This window comes from Macaca mulatta, chromosome 4, assembly GCF_049350105.2.
Source record: "Macaca mulatta isolate MMU2019108-1 chromosome 4, T2T-MMU8v2.0, whole genome shotgun sequence".
Lineage (NCBI taxonomy): Eukaryota > Metazoa > Chordata > Mammalia > Primates > Cercopithecidae > Macaca > Macaca mulatta.
In genome coordinates, this window is record NC_133409.1 from 126,768,830 (window position 1) to 126,789,407 (window position 20,578).

General features: G+C 34.7%; 1 protein-coding gene across 2 annotated transcripts in view; it reads left to right on the plus strand.

Annotated features, from left to right (window-relative positions):
* HMGCLL1 (3-hydroxy-3-methylglutaryl-CoA lyase like 1) overlaps positions 1-20,578 on the plus strand; it is a 146,616-nt gene that overhangs the window by 49,346 nt on the left and 76,692 nt on the right. For both annotated transcript variants that reach the window (XM_001105003.5, XM_002803774.3), the window contains 2 exons: positions 15,208-15,303; positions 17,626-17,774. In XM_001105003.5, coding sequence (XP_001105003.3) covers positions 15,208-15,303; positions 17,626-17,774 — 245 coding nt within the window. The remainder of the gene's footprint in view (positions 1-15,207; positions 15,304-17,625; positions 17,775-20,578) is intronic.

A 20,578-nucleotide genomic window follows, 5' to 3' on the forward strand; every position in this document is an offset into this window, starting at 1 on the left:
TTGAATATTGGAAAAATGAAATCAATTAACTGAATAAAAAAGGGAAAATGATTTTTAGGTGGAAGGAATAATGCAAAGGATCAGAGACATGAAATAGCAGGCATAATGCTGCAAATATTTTGCTATCATCCAAGGCAAGCTGGGAGCACTTCAATAAGAGTGAGGTGAGCTGTTAAGAAAAAATAGGGGTCTGGAGTCCTCAAGACCTTCAAGGCCTTAGCTGAAAATTATTCTGGAATCTCAGTAGTGAGGAGACAATAACAGAGTTCCAGCTGGCGTAAGGATAACCTTAATATAAGGCTTTCCTTGGTTGTATATTGGTCATGGATGTCAGATCCAAGGCGACATCCATTTCTTAGAGCCCAATAAGTTGGGATAAGTGTGACCTGACCACAGTACTCTGGACCATAATAATGCTCATTGTAAAACACAGCAAAAAATCTGTTTTGTAGGGTCTCTGTGGGTTACACAGGAATCTACTCCAAAACTTCTACTCCTTAACCCAGGGAAGAGTTGCAGACTTTTCTAAACTGTGCATATAAAGCACTGGAGGAAATTACTGAATGTGCAGATTTCCAGTTTACAGTCTCAGAGATTTTTGGTTCACTGGGGCCAGTATGGAATATAGAAATAAGCATTTAAAAAGTCGTTCCAGATCATTCTGACTAGGCAGTCCTCAGGCCAGTGTTTGGAAGCACAGCCCTAAGCACACTGGACCCTTCAGTAAATGCCGTATACTGAGTCAGTTCCACTAGGTGGAAATGGGTTTTCTAAGAGATTTCCAGCTTTGAGTCTCAGTAACTCTGGCTTAGCTAACAAGATAAAGGACCTTAATTATTTCAGTTAGGTGTAATTAAAATAAAATTTGGAGCCCCATGCTATCCTTTCATATATGAAGGCATGCTCAAAATGTCAAAATAATTAAGTCATTGCAATCTTCACTCATGCTTCATTTGGAATATTTGGAGGGAACGAATTTCATATCCTACCATAGGACTTTAAAAATCCCCCTTTTCAAATATTTTATACCCCAGCTCTGTTTTAGAGCCTAAACATTTAGAGGATCTCTAAATGATCCTTTTTTTCATTATGCCTCTAAGGCCCTCTAGAATCCTTTAGTTTTCTGATTCCATATACCAGTGGGTGTCGCATGGACCAGCAGAGACCAAGTCTGTGGACTGAAGTAAGGGAAAGACTTATGCTAACAGTGGCAGAGCTGTCTTTGAATGATGATGAGGTCATGGAAGTTGCTGGGGTTAGGAGGAGCCTTTAAATACTGTTCCTCAATTCTTATTCTGATCATTTTTTGTACTTCTATAACAGATAATAATTACTATTACTATTACTATTAATAGTAGTGTAATTAATATGAATTGCACTACTCAAAAACCCATCCTATTATAGTTTATTCCTCTTTTCCTCTTTTTGGTTATTTTACTGCCTCTGAAAGTGCTGTAAAGTTTAGCCTTGTTGCATCTGTCTAGGTCCCTCATCACAAACACCAGAACCAGGAAATATGAAATTGTCCAAGGTACAATCATTAGATATGTCTCAGGTTCTTTTGTCTTCAAGGATCGTGTTTCTGGCAAAATGCAAAGTTTGAGCTAGTCTCTGGGGTCATTCAGTTTTGAGAGTAATTTACTACTGTCTATGCCCCATTACTCCAAATGAGGCAACTGCTTGTGCTCTTGCTCATTGATATGTCTGGATGGTTCAGGGCCACCTGTCTCTGGGTGAGATCTGGAAATCACTAGGAGACATGGCCAGCCACTCGTAGGGAACTGTAGATGCTGACTACATCAATTTGGAAGACCCTCTTTAAAAAAAACAAAGACTATAAATGCCAAATACAACATTATATAGGAAAATAAATATTAATTTTAAATGAGAAAAAAGAACTTATGAAATAAGAAAATTTTTAAAGTTAACACATATTACACATATCTCAAAACTAAGAAAAATAAAATTTATTTTAAAAATTTAAGTGAGCATCTGCGGTTATTTCATAATACTCTTTTTCTCTTATTTTTTGACTATACATTCTTGGTTCACCTCTTTCTAAGGTCGACACTGTGATGTTTTCTATGGAGAATATAGACAGATAATTGAGTCTTTTCTCTAGCACTGTCAATAAAATTTTTATTTATAGATTAGAAAAATGTCTTTCAGTTTAATATTTCATTATTGGTAATGTTGTCTTTTTTTTTTTTTTTTTTTTTTTTTTTTTTTTTTTTTTTGAGACGGAGTCTCGCTCTGTCGCCCAGACTGGAGTGCAGTGGCCGGATCTCAGCTCAATGCAAGCTCCGCCTCCCGGGTTTACGCTATTCTCCTGCCTCAGCCTCCCGAGTAGCTGGGACTACAGGCGCCAGCCACCTCGCCCGGCTAGTTTTTTGTATTTTTTAGTAGAGACGGGGTTTCACCGTGTTAGCCAGTATGGTCTCGATCTCCTGACCTCGTGATCCGCCCGTCTCAGCCTCCCGGTAATGTTGTCTTAAGATGTATCGAATACTTTGTTATATGTAACTATACGCAGATATAGTCTTTATTTTAGAAGAATTACTCCAGTTTTGTACACTTCACATGGAGGATTTTTCATATATTCTATTTTTGTAAATTTTATGCAATTAAAAATAGAAACATATGCACAGTATAATTGTTATATAGAATATATTTTTGATAGGTGAAAATTTCCATTTGATTTCACATTGATGAAAACAGATTTAGTTCCTTACAACAGTATGTATGTAATGTTTGGAAGAATTTTGCACAAACTAGCCTCTAACTGTATACATTTCGAATTTTGTTTCTCTTAAGTATTTACATACTTCTGGTGCCAGTTAGTGTAGGACATTAACATGGTGAATATGCACTCTTGCTCAACTATACAGTGAGTTTTAATATGAGGTAAAATTGTGTACTATATCTTATATGATATACTGGATTTTATATATTTTCAGTGTATGAGAATATTTACACCATCATTCTGAAAGAGTGCAGCAATTGTGAGCTCTTCCAACTGACAGAATCTGGCCTGGATTTATACATAAAAAATATAATATAGGAACCTAAGGAATTAAATGGTATTCCAATCGCCATGTGTTACTTGAAGACCATTGCAGGAGAACGGCTCTATATATCCCAGCAATACTCTGTATAATTCCCCTTTTTTCTTCTCATCTCACACCATTTCACTGCTATAGAGCAGTCAAAGCATCTTGCCAGTAAAGCCTACCTTTCAACTCCCAGGCTGTCCTTCCCCAACACCATGACTATTTAGATTATTTAGATTTTCTGGCTATACCTTCCTTGTTTTCCTAGGACTTCTCAACTAGCTTCTTACCTAGTATACTATTACAAAGTATAAAATCTGTCTTGTTAGAGAGCAAGGTAGGGAAACAATTTGAGCCCTTTAGCAGATAGGTGGAGTGGAGACAGAGACAATGGCTGAGGCTCACTCACTGATGATGCTTGACTCAGTCATATCAACTTGACCAGGCCAGGGAAAAGGGTACAAAATGTAGAGTCCTATATTTAGGTTACAAGATCTAGTTGTAAGAGAGATGGTCAAGTTATATAATTTTGTAGATATCATTACTGTAAAGATAGAGTATCTTTGCATTTTTTTCTCACATGAATTTCAGATCCTCCTCTGAACTCTTCTGTCACTTAACAACAGGGCTAACTTAAACTTTTAATATTTCCCACCCCATCACACAGTTAAATTTTCTCACTTTCAGCAGAGCTACAAAAGCACATTGAATAATTTCTATGGTAATACAGAACCACCCAAAACATTCTCCTCTTCTGTAGTTTGCAAACTTGTAGTGGACTAATCTCTCATTACATTAAAATAGTAAACGTAGAAGCAACATGTATCATAAATGGGTATGAGAGAATTACATATAAAAAGTGTATTACAAATGCAGCTCTGGCATTTAGAGACCTGTACATGGAGTAGCTTTGTAATTGCATTTGTTCAGGGCTGGCGCAGTGGGGAGTTAATCGCTGATTAAAATATAAATGAATAGGAGTCAATTCTTGTCAAAAATTGAATAGGAACTCTCAGTTCCTTATGTATTTCATCTAAAGTAAATATTTATTTCACTTTATTGAACATCCCATATTGCATGTTATCAGTTGGAACTGAGTAAAATTTACTCAGTGAAAGTTCTATTTTCTCTGTCATTTTGAAGAGAAGTAAAGGGTGATAGGTATTTTTATCTTTAATTTTGTGGGACTTGAAAATGAAAGAATTGTATATTTGGAAAAATGTTAAAAATTAATTCCTATAAAACATTTCACCGTATAAATTTTTGGACTATTTTAATAAATAGTATGCTTTAAGTTTAGGGTTATTAAATGTTTTTCTTTTGCAATACACTAAAAAGTAATAATTTACCATACAAATATATGAGTATATATAAATAATTTTGCTCTATAAGTAGTTTTCAATAGTTTCAAATGCTATGAATAATTTTACTCTTATAAAACAGGCCCCTGAGTTATTTACATTTGGCCTAGATAAGGTGCGGCTTAAATGTTTGTCATAATCATACCTTGGTTTGTTAAGAAATATGCTTCTTATCTGTGCTGCATAGAATTTCAGATCACATGATAGTTGATTATTTTGTATTTTGGTATATATTTATATATAATATGTACACATGCATGCACATATAAACACATATATCTTCTCTCACTAGCCTATATATTCTATCCATGTAAGGACTGCATCTGCTTCATTTTTCTATGCCATGATGTTAGATATGTAGTAACTGTATAAATATTAAAATGGAGCAGTATTCAAATATTGAGATGAATTTTAAAAATCAATTATGAGGTCTCATATGTTAAAAATTGGTGAACTTTTGTATACCCCCAATTGTAAGTTAGAGGCATACCTTAGAGAGATTGTGGGTTCAGTTCCAGACCACTACAAAAAAACAAATATTGCAACATAGCTAGTCATACAAATTTTTAAGCTTCTCAATGAATATAAAAGTTATGCTTGTAAAATGTGGTAGTCTATTAGGTGTACAATAGCATTACATCTAAATAAATAATGTACACACCTTAATTAAAAATACTTTATTATTAAAAAGTTGCTAACAATCATCTGAGCCTTCAGCAAGTCATAATCTTTTTGCTGGTGGAGAATCTTGCTTTTCTGTTGGTGACTGCTGACTGATCGGGGTGGTAGTGGCAGTTTCTTAAAATAATACAAGTTTGCTGTATCAATCGATTCTTTCTTTCATGAAAAATTTATCTCTAGCACGTGATGCTGTTTGATAGTATTTTACTCTGTATAGAACTTCTTTCAAAATTAGTCAGTCCCCTTAAATCCTGCTATTTCTTTCACAACTAAGTTTATGTAATATTTAAACCCTTTATGTTCACAGCATCTTCACCAGGAGGAGATTTTATCTCAAGAAACCATTTTCTTTGCTTATCCCTTAGAAGCAGCTCCTCATTTGTTCAGGTTTGATCATGAGATTGCAGCTGTTCAGTTACATTTTTAGGTTGTACTTCTAATTCTAGTTCTCTTGCTATTTCCACCACATCTGCAATTATATCCTCTACTGAAGTCTTGACCCCCTCAAAGTCATCCATGAAGATTGGAATAAACTTCCAAACTCCTGTTAATGTTTCTGTTTTAACCTCCTCTCATGAATCATAAATGTTCTTAATGGCATGTACAATGGTGAATTTTAACAGAAGGTTTTCTATCTACTTTGCCCACATCCATTAGAGGAATCACTGTGTATGGTAGCTCTAGTCTTACAAAATGTATTTCTTAAATAAGAAGTCATGAAAGTAAATCTCCTTGATCCATGGGCAGCAAAATGGATGTTGTGTAGGACATGAAAGCAACATAAATCTTGTACCTCTCTATCAGAGCTCTTGGGTGACTAGGTGCATTGCCAATGAGCAGTAATATTTTGAAAGAATCCTTTTTCCTGACCAGTAGTTCTCAACAGTGGACTTAAAATGTTCAGTAAATCATACTATACACAAATGTGCTGTCCTCTAGATTTTGTCTTTCTATTTCTAGAGCATAGACAGAGTAGATTCAGCATCATTCTTAAGATTCTTAGAAGTTTTGGAATGGTCAGTGAGCATTGGCTTCAGCTTAAAGACATCACCTGCATTAATCCTTGACAAGAGAGTTAGCCTATCCTGATAAGCTTTGAAGCTAGCCGTTGACTTCTGTCCAGCTATGACAGAACAACATCTTCTAATAGAACATCTTCTAATAGAAGAAGATGCCATGTTTTGTCTGCATCGAAAATCTGTTGTTTGATGTAGCTACCTTAATTAATAATCTTATCTAGACCTTCTGAATAACTTGCTGCAGCTACTTCAACAGCAATTGCTGCTTCACTTTGCCCTTTTATATTACAGAGATTGCCTCTTTCTTTAAACTTCTGTGCTAGCTTCAAACTTTTTTTTCTGCAGCTTCCTCACCAGTCTCAGCCTTTATAATATTGAAGAGCGTCAGGCCTCTCCCTGGATTAGGCTTTGGCTTAGGGGAATGTTGTGACTGGTTTGATCTTCTGCACTCAAACTTTCTCCATTTCAGCAATAAGGCTGTTTCACGTATTATCTGTGTGTAAACCGGAATAGCACTTTTAATTCTCTTCTGACTTTTTCTTTGCATTTAAAACTTTTCTCACTGTTTGGCATAAGAGGCCTGGTTTTTCACCTATCTGGGCTTTCAACATTCCTTTCTCACTCCACTTAATCATTTTAGCTTTTGATTTAAAGTGAGAGATATGTGAGTCTTCCTTTCACTTGAACATTACAGGCCATTTTAAGGTTAATAGGCTTAATTTCAATATTGTTGTGTCTCAGGGAATGAGGAGTCCTCAGGAGAGGGAGAGAGGTGGGGAATGCCCAGTTGATAGATCAGTTGAACACACACAGCCTTTACTTATTAAATTTGTCATCTTATATGGGTGTGGTTCACGGTGCCACAAAATAATGACAATAGTAACATCAAAGATCAGTGATCACAGATCACCATAACAGATATAATAATGATCAACCAGTTTTAAATATTGTGAGACTTACCAAAATGTGACACAGAGATACCAAGTGAGCACATTCTGTTGGAAAAATGATGCCAATAGAACTTGATCATCTCCGAGCTCCCACAAGCCTTCAGTTTGTAAAAAACACAGTACCTGTGAAATACAATAAAGCAAAGCTGAATAAAGCTAGGTCTGCTGTAGCCTATTTACAAAAAACAGTTGAAATTTCCAACATGATTCTCTTTCAGAAGTTTTTGAGAAACTATTTCGTTGTTTATCACTGCATTCTCATATGCATTATCTTGAAATTCCACTAATCTCAGGGAATTTGAGTGAGCTGAGGACACTAACAACACTTAAACTGTATTTCAGCCATTGCCATTGTCTGGAGAACATATTGAAAGCCTAAATATTTAGAACACATTATAGTATTCAGGTAATTACAACATGGTAGGATGTCTAAATGTGTATAGCATGAACTATCCTAGTTTAATTACATCATGATAGAGTTAGTAGCAAATAAAATCTCTAAGCTTGTTAGGCTATAATTCTCATGATACTTTGCATATCTTGAAAACTCTTGCAAAGTGTTACATAAACATTGTGATGATTTGGATCTATATCAAAATGTGCATGCTTAAAACAATTCTTAACCATGGTAGGCCTATTTTTTTTTGGGGGGGGGTAGAGATATATAGATATTGCCATTTCCAGACGGTGTGCTGATGATGGCAAAACTTGTTACTAACCAAATTATGAGGATTTTTATCACCTTAAATTTGAAAAATCACTGCAAAATCTGAAAAACATTTGTTAAATAAAACCAGATGTAGAAGGGTTTTTTTGAAATGTCAAAACAGTAATGTAAATGAATTGTTAGTTTCATTGTTTATAGTTAAACTTTAGACATTAAAACAACATTAAGATTGAAATATAACATAAACTCCCCAAGAGAAAAAAAAATTAAAGCAAGGACTTTGTACCTTTAATTGGAACCTGCCCTTTTTTATTCATTGTAATAAAATGATATTCTATCAGGATTTCCTAAAACTCTTTACTTACTTGCCTTTACTGACTAAATTAAGACAGAATACTTTCTTGAATGGCCCCAATATATTGTGAGAAATTTTTTAAATGTAAAAGTAGTGCTTTTTGGATTCTACTTTCTGTATTTATCATAATTTTACTAAGATACCTTCAGTGATTATCAAAATTTAGTTTTCATGATCTGGGAATTTCATTATCATCTCTGTTCATTTTCCATTTTTTCTTTTTTTCTTTTATTTATTTATTATACTTTAAGTTCTGGGGTACATGTGCAGAATGTGCAGGTTTGTTACATAGGTATACATGTGCCATGGTGGTTTGCTGCACCCATCAACCAGTCATCCACATTAGGTATTTCTCTTAATGCTATCCTTCCCCCCAACCTCCACCCTCCGACAGGCCCCAGTGTGTGATGTTCCCTTCCCTGTGTCCATGTGTTCTCATTGTTTAGCTCCCACTTATGAGTTAGAACATGCAGTATTTGGTTTTCTTGATCTATTGATTGAAACATCTATTAAAAAAATATTGTTTGCTTCATTATATAAGCTTCCTCACACTGTCTCAAGATTTTTGTTAAATTATGTGCTGGATGAATTAAATATAGACCAATATTACCTATATTTATTGTAGATTAAAATTTGTTTATTTGCCCATTATCGTACTTTATGATATACTTCCAATCTCCGTCCAAATCTGTATTTGGTTAGGAACATGCTCTTTATTAACTTTTGTTATCATGAAAATACATATGTCTCTAATAAATATTTATACATACTATGTTTACTTAGGCTTAAGCATTGATAATTTGATTAACATTATTCTTTAGTTGTTTTACATTTTATTACAATTTCCTAAAACTTTGCTTTTCTTTCTGCTTATTATTAGGAATAAGTTTGCTTATTTTCTTTTTGTAATGTGTGTGTGCATGCACGTTTGTGTATGCATGTTAGAAAAACAGAAACAGAGAGCTCACACTCTAAACAGCATCAAGCACAAAAGCTAAATTCATGGATATGCAATCAAGAACTCTGTTTAAATATGTACAAACTATTGACAAAGGAAGGCTATAAAATGGTGAGAATTACAATTTTGAGTAAAGTGCTCCTCTGTGTTATTAGCCAGTGTGTCCTCTTCATTTTTCTTTAGTTCTATTCCCAGTACCATTTTTTTCTACCACAGAACTTGTCACAAGCTGGATTCTCACAATTACCTGAGAGTTGGCCTCTCTTCTATCTAGACTATCCTGTGCACCTCCCCCAAATTAATTGTTCTATAATACTACAATTTTTTTTATACTTTAAGTTCTATGGTACATGTGCACAATGTGCAGGTTTATTACATATGTATACATGTGCCATGTTGGTGTGCTGTACCCATCAACTCGTCATTTACATTAAGTATATCTCCTAATGCTATCCCTCCCCACTCCCCCTCCCCACGACAGGCCCCAGTGTGTGATGTTCTCCTTCCTGTGTCCAAGTGTTCTCATTGTTCAGTTCCCACCTATGAGAGAGAACATGCAGTGTTTGGTTTTTGTCCTTGAGATAGTTTGCTGAGAATGATGGTTTCCATCTTCATCCATGTCCCTACAAAGGACATGAACTCATCCTTTTTTATGGTGGCAGAGTATTCCATAGTGTATATGTGCCACATTTTCTTAATCCAGTCTATCATTGATGGACATTTGGGTTGGTTCCAAGTCTTTGCTATTGTGAATAGTGCCACAATAAACATGCGTGTGCATGTGTCTTTATAGCAGCATGATTTATAATACTTTGGATATATACCCAGTAAAGGGATAGCTGGGTCAAATGGTATTTGTAGTTCTAGATCCTTGAGGAATTGCCACATTGTCTTCCACAATGGCTGAACTAGTTTACAGTCCCAGCAACAGTGTAAAAGTGTTCCTCTTTCTCCACATCCTCTCCAGCTTTTTTCTGTTGTTTCCTGACTTTTTAATGATCGCCATTCTAACTGGTGTGAGATGGTATCTCATTGTGGTTTTGATTTGCATTTCTCTGATGGCCAGTGATGATGAGCATTTCTTCATGTGTCTGTTGGCTGCATAAATGTCTTCTTTTGAGAAGTGTCTGTTCATATCTTTCACCCACTTTTTGATGGAGTCATTTTTTTTTTCCTTGTAAATTTGTTTGAGGTCTTTGTAGATTCTGGATATTAGCCCTTTGTCAGATGAGTAGATTGCAAATATTTTCTCTCATTCTGTAGGTTGTCTGTTCACTCCGATGGTAGTTTCTTTTGCTGTGCAGAAGCTCTTTAGTTTAATTAGATCTCATTTGTCAATTTTGGCTTTTGTTGCCATTGCTTTTGGTGTTTTAGACATGAAGTCCTTGTCCATGCCTATGTCCTGAATGGTATTACCTAGGTTTTCTTCTAGGGTTTTCATGGTTTTAGGTCTGACATTTAAGTCTTTAATCCATCTTGAATTAATTTTTGTGTAAGGTGTAAGGAAGGGATCCAGCTTCAGCTTTCTACATATGGCTAGTCAGTTTTCCTAGCACCATTTATTAAATAGGGAATCCTTTCCCCATTTCTTGTTTTTGTCAGGTTTGTAAAAGATCAGATGGTTGTAAATGTGTTGTATTCTTTCTGAGGGCTCTGTTCTGTTCCTTTGGTCTGTATCTCTGTTTTGGTACCAGTACCATGCTGTTTTGGTTACTGTAGCCTTGTAGTATAATTTGAAGTCAGGTAGTGTGATGCCTCCAGCTTTTGTTCTTTTGGCTTAGGACTGTCTTGGCAATGCAGGCTCTTTTTTGGTTCCATATGAACTTTAAAGTAATTTTTTCCAATTCTGTGAAGAAACTCATTGGTGGCTTGATGGGGATGGAATTGAATCTATAAATCACCTTGGGCAGTATGGCCATTTTCATGATATTGATTCTTCCTATCCATGAGTATGGAATATTCTTCCATTTGTTTGTGTCCTCTTTTATTTTGTTGAGCAGTGGTTTGTAGTTCTCCTTTAAGAGGTCCTTTACATCCCTTGTAAGTTGGATTCCTAGGTATTTTATTCCCTTTGAAGCAATTGTGAATGGGAGTTCACTCATGATTTGGCTCTCTGTTTGTCTGTTATTGGTGTACAAGAATGCTTGTGATTTTTGCACATTGATTTTGTATCCTGAGACTTTACTGAAGTTGCTTATCAGCTTAAGGAGAGTTTGCACTGATATGATGGAGTTTTCTAAATATACAATCATCTCATCTGCAAACAGGGACAATTTGACTTTCTTTTTTCCTAATTGAATACCCTTTATTTCTTTCTCCTGCCTGGTTTCCCTGGCCAGAACTTCCAACACTATGTTGAATAGGAGTGGTGAGAGAGGGCATCCCTGTCTTGTGCCAGTTTTCAAAGGGAATGTTTTCAGTTTTTGCCCATTCGGTGTGATATTGGCTGTGGGTTTGTCATAAATAGCTCTTATTATTTTGAGATCCGTTCCATCAATACCTAATTTACTGAGTTTTTAGCATGAAGGGCTGTTGAATTTAGTCAAAGGCCTTTTCTACATCTATTGAGATAATCATGTGGTTTTCGTCTTTGGTTCTGTTTATATGCTGGATTACACTTATTGATTTGCATGTGTTGAACCAGCCTTGCCTCCCAGGGATGAAGCCCACTTGATCATGGTGGATAAGCTTTTTGATGTGCTGCTGGATTCAGTTTGCCAGTATTTTTTTGCATTGATGTTCATCAGGGATATTGGTCTAACATTCTCTTTTTTTGTTGTGTCTCTGCCAGGCTTTGGTATCAGGATGATGTTGGCCTCATAAAATGAGTTAGGGAGGATTCCCTCTTTTTCTATTGATTGGAATAGTTTCAGAAGGAATGGTACCAGCTCCTCCTTGTACCTCTAATAGAATTCTGCTGTGAATCCATGTAGTCCTGGACTTTTTTTGGTTGGTAGGCTATTAATTATTGCCTCAGTTTCAGAGCCTGTTATTGGTCTATTCAGGGATTCAACTTCTTCCTGGTTTAATCTTGGGAGGGTGTATGTGTCCAGAAATTTATCCATTTCTTCTAGATTTTCTAGTTTATTTGTGTAGAGGTGTTTATAGTATTCTCTGATGGTAGTTTATATTTCGGTGGGATAGGTGGTGATATCCCCTTTATTATTTTTTACTGCTTCTTTTTTTTCATTTGTTTCTTCTCTCTTTTCTTCTTTATTAGTCTTACTAGCAGTCTATCAATTTTTTTTTGATCTTTTCAAAAAACCAGCTCCTGGATTCTTTGATTTTTTGATGGCTTTTTTGTGTCTCTATCTCCTTCAGTTCTGCTCTGATCTTGTTATTTCTTGCCTTCTGCTAGTTTTGAATGTGTTTGCTCTTGCTTCTCTAGTTCTTTTAATTGTGATGTTGGGTGTCAATTTTAAATCTTTCCTGCTTTCTCTTGTGGGCATTTAGTGCTATAAATTTCCCCCTATACATTGCTTTAAATGTGTCCCAGAGATTCTGGTATGTTGTGTCTCTGTTCTCATTGGTTTCAAAGAACATCTTTATTTCTGCCTTCATTTTGTTATGTACCCTTTAGTCCAGTCTTCTCCTTTCTCAACACCCATTCTCCGTGACTTTCTATTGCCTTCAAGATAAATCAGAATGTTTGTACTAAATGTGAACCTACCTCAAGGACACATCAAAGTGTGTGGTTTCCTCTTCATTTGTAAGCTCATCCCCAATTGTTCACTAATAATCTTCTCTAGCCAAATAATATGTTACCACTTATGCAACTGTCCATCTTTCTTTTTCAACCCTATTGATTTTTCAGTTTTCCAGCTTTTACAGCTGTAAAATGAATTACCTGAGAACTTAGTGGTGTAAGTAAACGTTTGTTATGCTTACTAATTCTGTGTGCCAGGATTTTAAGAGGACATGGGGGACAGGTTGTCTCTGGTCTTCAGTGTCTAGGGCCTCAGCTGGATGACTCAAATGCTGGAGGCAAAAGTCGTCTGGAGGCTACTTCAATCACAAATTTAGGGGTTACACTGACTATTGGCTGGGGGCCTCAGTTCCTCTTCACATGGGTTCTGCATGAGAGTCTCCTTATGTGGCCTCTTTGCGTAGGCTAATTTGGGCTTTCTTACAGGATGTTGGCTGATTTCCCCACAGTGGCTTTCCCCAAAAGAGAAAGCCATATGGAAACTGTATCCTTTTTTATAACCTGGCTTCAGAAGTCATATAGTATGATTTCCACTACACTTTAAGAGTTGGAGGAATCACAGCCTACCCAGCTTCAAGGAAAAGAGTGAATAACGTCTACCTCTTTGTGAAAAGTAGTGAGATCCCAGAAGAACATATAGGACCAGAAATATTGACGTGACCATTTTTTGTTGGAACAATGCCACAGTCAAGGACTGTAGTTTGTATCGCATGTGCTCTTTCAAACTCTCCCAGACTATAATAGACCATACCAACCTTTATTCATTCTGAACTCTAAAATCTGTGATCTCATTTACAACCAGTATATTTCTTTGAATTGTTAACCTTCCATGTGTATCTGTTTTGTCTCCCCAACTATACTACTAACTACTTCAGCACAATAACCTCATTTTCCCACAGGAAAGTAAGGTCTGTATTTTTATTTTCCACAGGACCTAGCACAGAGCTTTGGACATAGTAGGGGCTCAATAAACAGCTAGATTAAAGTCAGAGAGATTTAGAATGAAATGAGAGATATCACTTTTATGCATTATAAGTGAATGTGGTAGATAGTGTTTGGAAAAGATGGGAATGGGTGAGGCAGGGGATAGTGGATACAATATTATAGAAATAAGCGAGAAAGGATCACCTGGTAAACACAAATAAATGTGTTTATGAATGAAACATGAAAGCTTAAATGTAATAAGGCATGATGCCAGTCAAAGGAAGGTACTTTTTTGTATCTTATTTAATTTCAAATTTATATGTATTTTAAAACTCATTTAAGTAATCTGAATTATACTAATTGAAAGCATTAAATTTAACTCTGCTGGCATTTGAGAGTTGACCAGATGAATGTATCAATAAGGGTAAATATCATAACATGTATTGTTATATTTAAAATTATAATATTTGTCAAATGTGTTTAGCTATATTTTAAAAGCATTTTTTGTTTGGATTTATTTGCTTTTAATTTTTTTAATTTAAAAATAATGCATTCTGATAATAGCAAGCCAAGTTATATAAAGAAAACCCAAAAGGCTTTTTCTGCATTTCTATATTGAGGATTCCAATTTTGGTTTGGTATGTTTTCACAGCTTTTTCCATGTTCATTTTGTATACTTTCCACTGCTTATATGTTATTCTTCATATTTATTGTTCATGCCATAATTTATTATTTTTAAATATGCAAGGTTCATGGTTATGTCAATGGTAATTTCTCTGTGTGATGATTATGGGATCTGATTAATAGTTGTTGTTTTAAGAAGCTAATTCTTAGACTTTGTGGCAAACTGGTAAATTTGATATTTTAATTCAAAGTTGAGCTTTTTAGAGATACAGAAAACAAAGTGTTGACAGGGTAGGTTAAATTTTTCAGGTGAAAACTCTATCTACTGTATTAATTTGTTCACATATGAGAACATGTGGTAATACTATGATAGTGCTACATAAAGCTTTATAACTATTACTAACTAAAACACCAATGCTCACCAAATAACTTTCTGGGATCTCAGCCTTGTTAAACTGTTCTAAAGAATATGTGTAATTTACATTTTACTAACCATTGTAAAATTTCATACACTGAAAATTATTTGGACATAAAATTTTCATATGGATGGTAAATGAATAGCATATTGTCTTTCCAACTCTCCCCAATCTCAGAAATATTTCAGCCTTGGACCATGAAATGAAAGGAAGGGAATAAAGATTGGTCAAGTGAAAATAGTAAAGTTCTGAATTCCTATCTATAATAACTCATTTTGCCAGATCCCATTCTGTAAAACAGTTAAACTCATCTCTACTTATTATACATCTATGAGACTGAGAACTAATTTTCTTTACATTCACTGGCATAATTTTTTTTATTTCAGATATTAATTTAAAGACTCTGCCTATGTAAATATAACCTACCTGAAACTAAAATGATTCTTGGTAACATACTCAAAGTCACACATTTACATGTAACTATTATGTATTTAAGATGGCTGATCACACTGAAGTAATGAAAGGCATTCATCAATATCCAGGAGTTCGCTATCCTGTCCTTACTCCTAATCTTCAGGGTTTTCACCGTGCTGTAAGTGAGCTACTTATATTTCTAAAATTGATATGCCTCTTATTGTTTTAAAGATATTTATAAAGTTAAAGTTGTATCATGTGTAACTCACCTGTAATATAAATACTATGCTAATGTACTAACATGAAGACATAGAGCTCCATGTCCTCACAGCATTGCTGGGGACTAAAGTGGTCTATATAGCTGGCTCTTCCAGCTTCACTGTTCAAAAGTCAAAACACAAAAGTAAAATTCTGCATTTTTGTGAAATTTTTTAGAAGTGTATTTTGTGCTTCTTCTTAAGTAATATAGAACACTATTTAAGCATTTTTCAATGTAATTTGTATAGTTATTATTACTGTTGAATTTGGTAATTATTTTTGTCAACCTTTGTTGATCAGCTTTTTGTGTCTTATTTTCTCTCTCTGGGTGAAAACTAATTGTCATGTTATCTGGCTGTAGTTACTTTCCCTGTTTATCTTCTGGTTTCTTTTGATCCTCTGTGATTTAAAAATTTATATAATTTAAATAAAGCTTTAATAATTATATATATGAGATGATGCTCTTCATTTTTAAGGTGTTATCCTTATATGGGCTTATTGCATAGGTTTTACAGCAGCTATTTCTGATATTAATGAATATTAATGAAAAATATTCATTATGTGAAACTGTATTATGTAAAGTTGAGGTTGTGGGGTATTAATCATATACTGTATTTTGTTAGAACCATTTATTTTTCCCTTGGGTTTGATTTGATAAAATTTTTATTGCATTGTTTAAAAAGTCATTTACAAAATTGTAAATATTGGTGTCATCTACTAATCCTAACAAAGTAAGAACGTATCTTACTTTGAAGAAGGTACTGAAAGGACACTCTCATGTTAACTCAGAGGGGCAAGCACTGGAGTGGAACTAATCTTGACTTGGGAGTCAAGCAATTCTGTGCTCAAAATGTGACTCCAGAACTTTTACTCCCTGTGTGATATCATGCCAAGTATTTACCTTTTTGTGCTACAGCTGTTTCATCTATAAAATGTGCATAACAACACTTAGTTTACACAGCTGTTTGTAGATGACAAAAAGCACATCCATAGTACTAAAAACAAAACAGACAAATAGTAGATGTTCACTAACAGGGTTTTTATTTTAGAAATTGGAAATTTATTTTGGATACAGGCATAGAAGCCAATATTTTTTAAATGTTTGAGGAAAGATGAAAAGATAGCTTTTAGGTTTTTCTCTCCCCATGTATTTATTTTATTTTATTTTATTTTATTTTATTTTATTTTATAGATGGAGTTTGGCTCTGTCACCAGGTTGGAGTGCAGTGGCGTGATCTCGGCTCACTGCATCCTCCACCTCCCAGGTTCAAGCGATTCTCCTGCCTCAGCCTCCCAAGTAGTTGGGACTACAGATGTATGCCACCATACCCAGCTAATTTTTATATATTTAGTAGAGATGGTGTTTCACCATGTTGGCCAGGATGGTTTTGATCTCTTGGCCTTGTGATCTGCCTGCCTTGGCCTCCCAAAGTGCTGGGATTACAGGCATCAGTCACCGTGCCCAGCCTCCCACCATGTATTAACAGGGGATTAGCAAGAGGGGAGAACGTAGGCAAAGTGCTAGAAATACATTAACGGAAGATCTTAAACATCTAGCTAAACGACTAAGAGGCTTGACATTTGAAAAACAAGTCACTGGAGAGCCTGGAGGAAGGAATAAAATGGACAAAAAGTACAAAAAGGAAATTGATAAGATTAATATTCTGGATTTAAAGACTGGCAAAAGGATCAAAGCATTAGGTACAAAAGAGTATGGCTGTAGAAATCAGGATACAAAAAAATAAAAGCTAGATTAGGAGATCAAAGAAAAACTGGGAGCAAAATCTAAATGATGAGTTGGAAAAATATTTTTCTGTTGGATTGTAGGAAGAGAAGGAAAACAAAGTATTTAATATCTTCCATTTTAATAATTGGTTTGAAAATATTTTTTCATGGAGGATAAGGGTTTTATTGGGGTGCTAGTATTTTCCATAATTGGGGTTACAGTATTTCTGAAGATAATACATAATTTATAAAAGGCATAATTAAATAGAACATTCTCATTGTGGTTTTGTGGCTCATAGACTTAGGAATATTTCAGTTTGTGGATTATTCTGTTACTATAAAACGTTCTTACATTTTGAAAGAGTATATGTGTCAAGATGAGAAGAATCCAATTTTAAATTCTAAGGCAAATATTAAAGAATACATGTATGCCTTCATAAAGTAGTTAATCTTTCTTCTACCACTACCATTCACATTTTTGAAATTATTAGCTTTGGCTTTAAATTATGTTTTTCAGGTTGCTGCTGGAGCTACTGAGATATCAGTTTTTGGAGCTGCATCTGAATCCTTTAGCAAGAAGAATATTAACTGTTCCATTGAAGAAAGTATGGGAAAGTTTGAGGAGGTTGTTAAGTCTGCAAGACACATGAATATTCCAGCACGAGGGTACTTATGAAATCCCACAAATTCTGTTTTGTTAATGTTTATTGTTAAAGCTTACTCATAAATTACCTAGAGATTCTTATATCATTTATAAAAATATACATAGAATATCGTATTTCTACTTTAATCAGGGCAATCACTATATAGTTACATCTCATTAACATCATTGATGATTATTAGTGAGTATCTAGCTTGTGGAATGTGTAATGCAATTGAAATCAGAGGAACTAGCATGCAAATCTGGCATTATTAACTATTTTATTAACACTCTGTCACCCAAATGCAGCCCTCTCATCTCAGCCTACATGTGCTGGTAAGTTGGTATAAACTCACAACATCTTTTGGAAAAGAATTATATAATGTGGTTTTCAAATTTTTTTAAAAAACATGACTTTTTCTTCAAAGAGTATTTTATGTAGAACTTCAATAGAATACAGCAGACATAAAATTGAGCTGCTCTAGGAAATCATTTTACCCATTCTTTCTCCCCCTCAGTGGCTGACTTCTCTACTTCCTCTGGGTGATCCCAAAGCACCTCCAATAGCATCTTGCAGAACACCGTTTGAAAATACTTGATAAATTGCTTATAGAAGATAAATATAAACTTTCAGTTCTCTACTATTTTCTACTATATATGATTTCTGTAAATTTAGGGGTATCAGAGATATCAATCCTTTTCTCCTCGCCTTGCCTTTTTCTTGTAGAAACTTATCGGCTGTTCATTCTAAGAGCTGTTGATTACAGGACATGGAAAAGAAAAACTGACCCAAATCTAACTTCCACAAACCTAATTTTCTCTCTCAGGAGTTCAGAAATGGAATATCAAACATAGTTACTTGTATTGAAAAATTATGTGATTTTTGTCACTGAGTTCGCTATTTTGGGGTTCCTAGGATGGAGCCACATGCAAATCAGTGACAGGACAGAGTAGTAGAAAGAGGAAATGGAAAAAGGAGGCTCCTAGCGTGATGAGAGATATAGAGGGAGGAAGGAGAGAGGGAAAAATCTGCCTTGGTGCTTGACTACTTCCAGGACCAATAGTTGCCTCAAGTATTATAACCAGGCCTATGTGCTGTGAAACCTGTAATGCATTTTTGTGTGTGTTTGTTACTTAAGGAAGAATGTTTCTAAGACATTAGCTATTTTTTTCTATTAATTTCATACATATGGAGATATGATGAACACACATCTTAACAAGTTAACATGTATAGAGATTGGTAATAGAAGGTTGAAAGCTGGGGATGGATTTGGGTGCAGGCTGTACTTCCCTTAGTTGAGGTGAGCAAAGTTCATAGTAGCAGGCAAGATTCATCAGTTAATGAGAAAGACAAGTGAGTCAATTTTGGCTGAGAGTATTATTGAAATGATTGGAATTTCAACCAAGGTGTTTTGGGGAAGCAATTAAAGTTAGACTATAACTAGTAAAATATTTTGTTGGTTTGTTTTCTATTTATAATTTATTTTTCCTGTCCTCCATAGTAAGTCTACATGACTTTCTAAAATTTGAAATTACTTTTGTAATTAAGATAAATACATATCATGTAAGGACTATATGAGAAAAATATAAAATCCAAGATAATGTATTTCCAAAGACATAAAATAAAGGATATCTATTTTTCAGGCAAAAGTTACATAACCACAATCAAAAAGGAGAGATATGCTATCGGTTTCTCAATTCAAATATAAATAAGTTGTCTCAATTTTTTTAAAATAAAGAGAAATATGAAGACCCTATTCTAGTTCACTGTGTGTTTAAAGTGTGGAGTACAAACTTTAAAATAAAGCAATTCTCACTGGACAGTTAAAAAGCATGTGACTATAAGAAGTAAAGTGCTTATGTGGCTTGCTCTTCAAAAATAGGAACAGTTTTTTTAGTGTTGAAAGATGGATGCAAATATAAGTTGTAGGAAGTAACTTTTTGTCATCTTAGCTTTCTCTTGTAAAATGGAATAGTTAATATAATTGGGCTAATAAAAATCTCAAACCCTCTTAATACTCATTGTTTGACAAATAATATTGCCTCATCAGAAAAATGACAACTTCTAATCGTGCTGTGGCTTAAAAAGCTTTCCAGGCTTTGATGAACAAGAAGTGACCCATGGTCAAACCAAATGAGTAGGGTACAGTGGGGACTTTAGTGTAGAATTATACTATAGATACATGTATGTTTTCCAATGGGGATTTTGTTCCTTTGGAGTACAATTCCTGAATTTTCTGAACACTATCATTTTCAGAAATATGCCTTTCCATATTTGAGTTCAGTAGCTATTTGTGTAGTTGAAAATATCTTCTTCCTCCCCACAATTTATACAAAGTTGAAATAAGATTTTATTTTTACTGGCAATCTCGATTTTAGGTATTCACCATTGTAAGTCATAAGCCATTAGTACCTATTTAAGGAAAGGAGCCATGCTCAACTATTTGAAACTGCAGTAGATGCTTCAGCATGTCTTGCGTGGCAACAGCTGCATCAACATATACTTGATAATCATCCAGAAAATTTACGTCGTCAGTTGTCAGCTTTAAAGGCCATAAAGCAGTACACATTTTATAAAAGCTCACTAAAACTATTTCAGTATTTTTATAAAAGCTCAAAAAACTATTTAGTATTTTTATAAAATACTAAACTTTCATATAGTCCAAATAGTAGCTTTTATTACAGTTATGAAGGCCATTGTTAAATTCCACCACACACGCACTGAAACACACACACACAACACATGCATATGTACACATTTTTAACACATGCTGAGAACTGTACATAACATCTGGGGCACATTGTGAAAAGATACTATGCCAAATCAGTG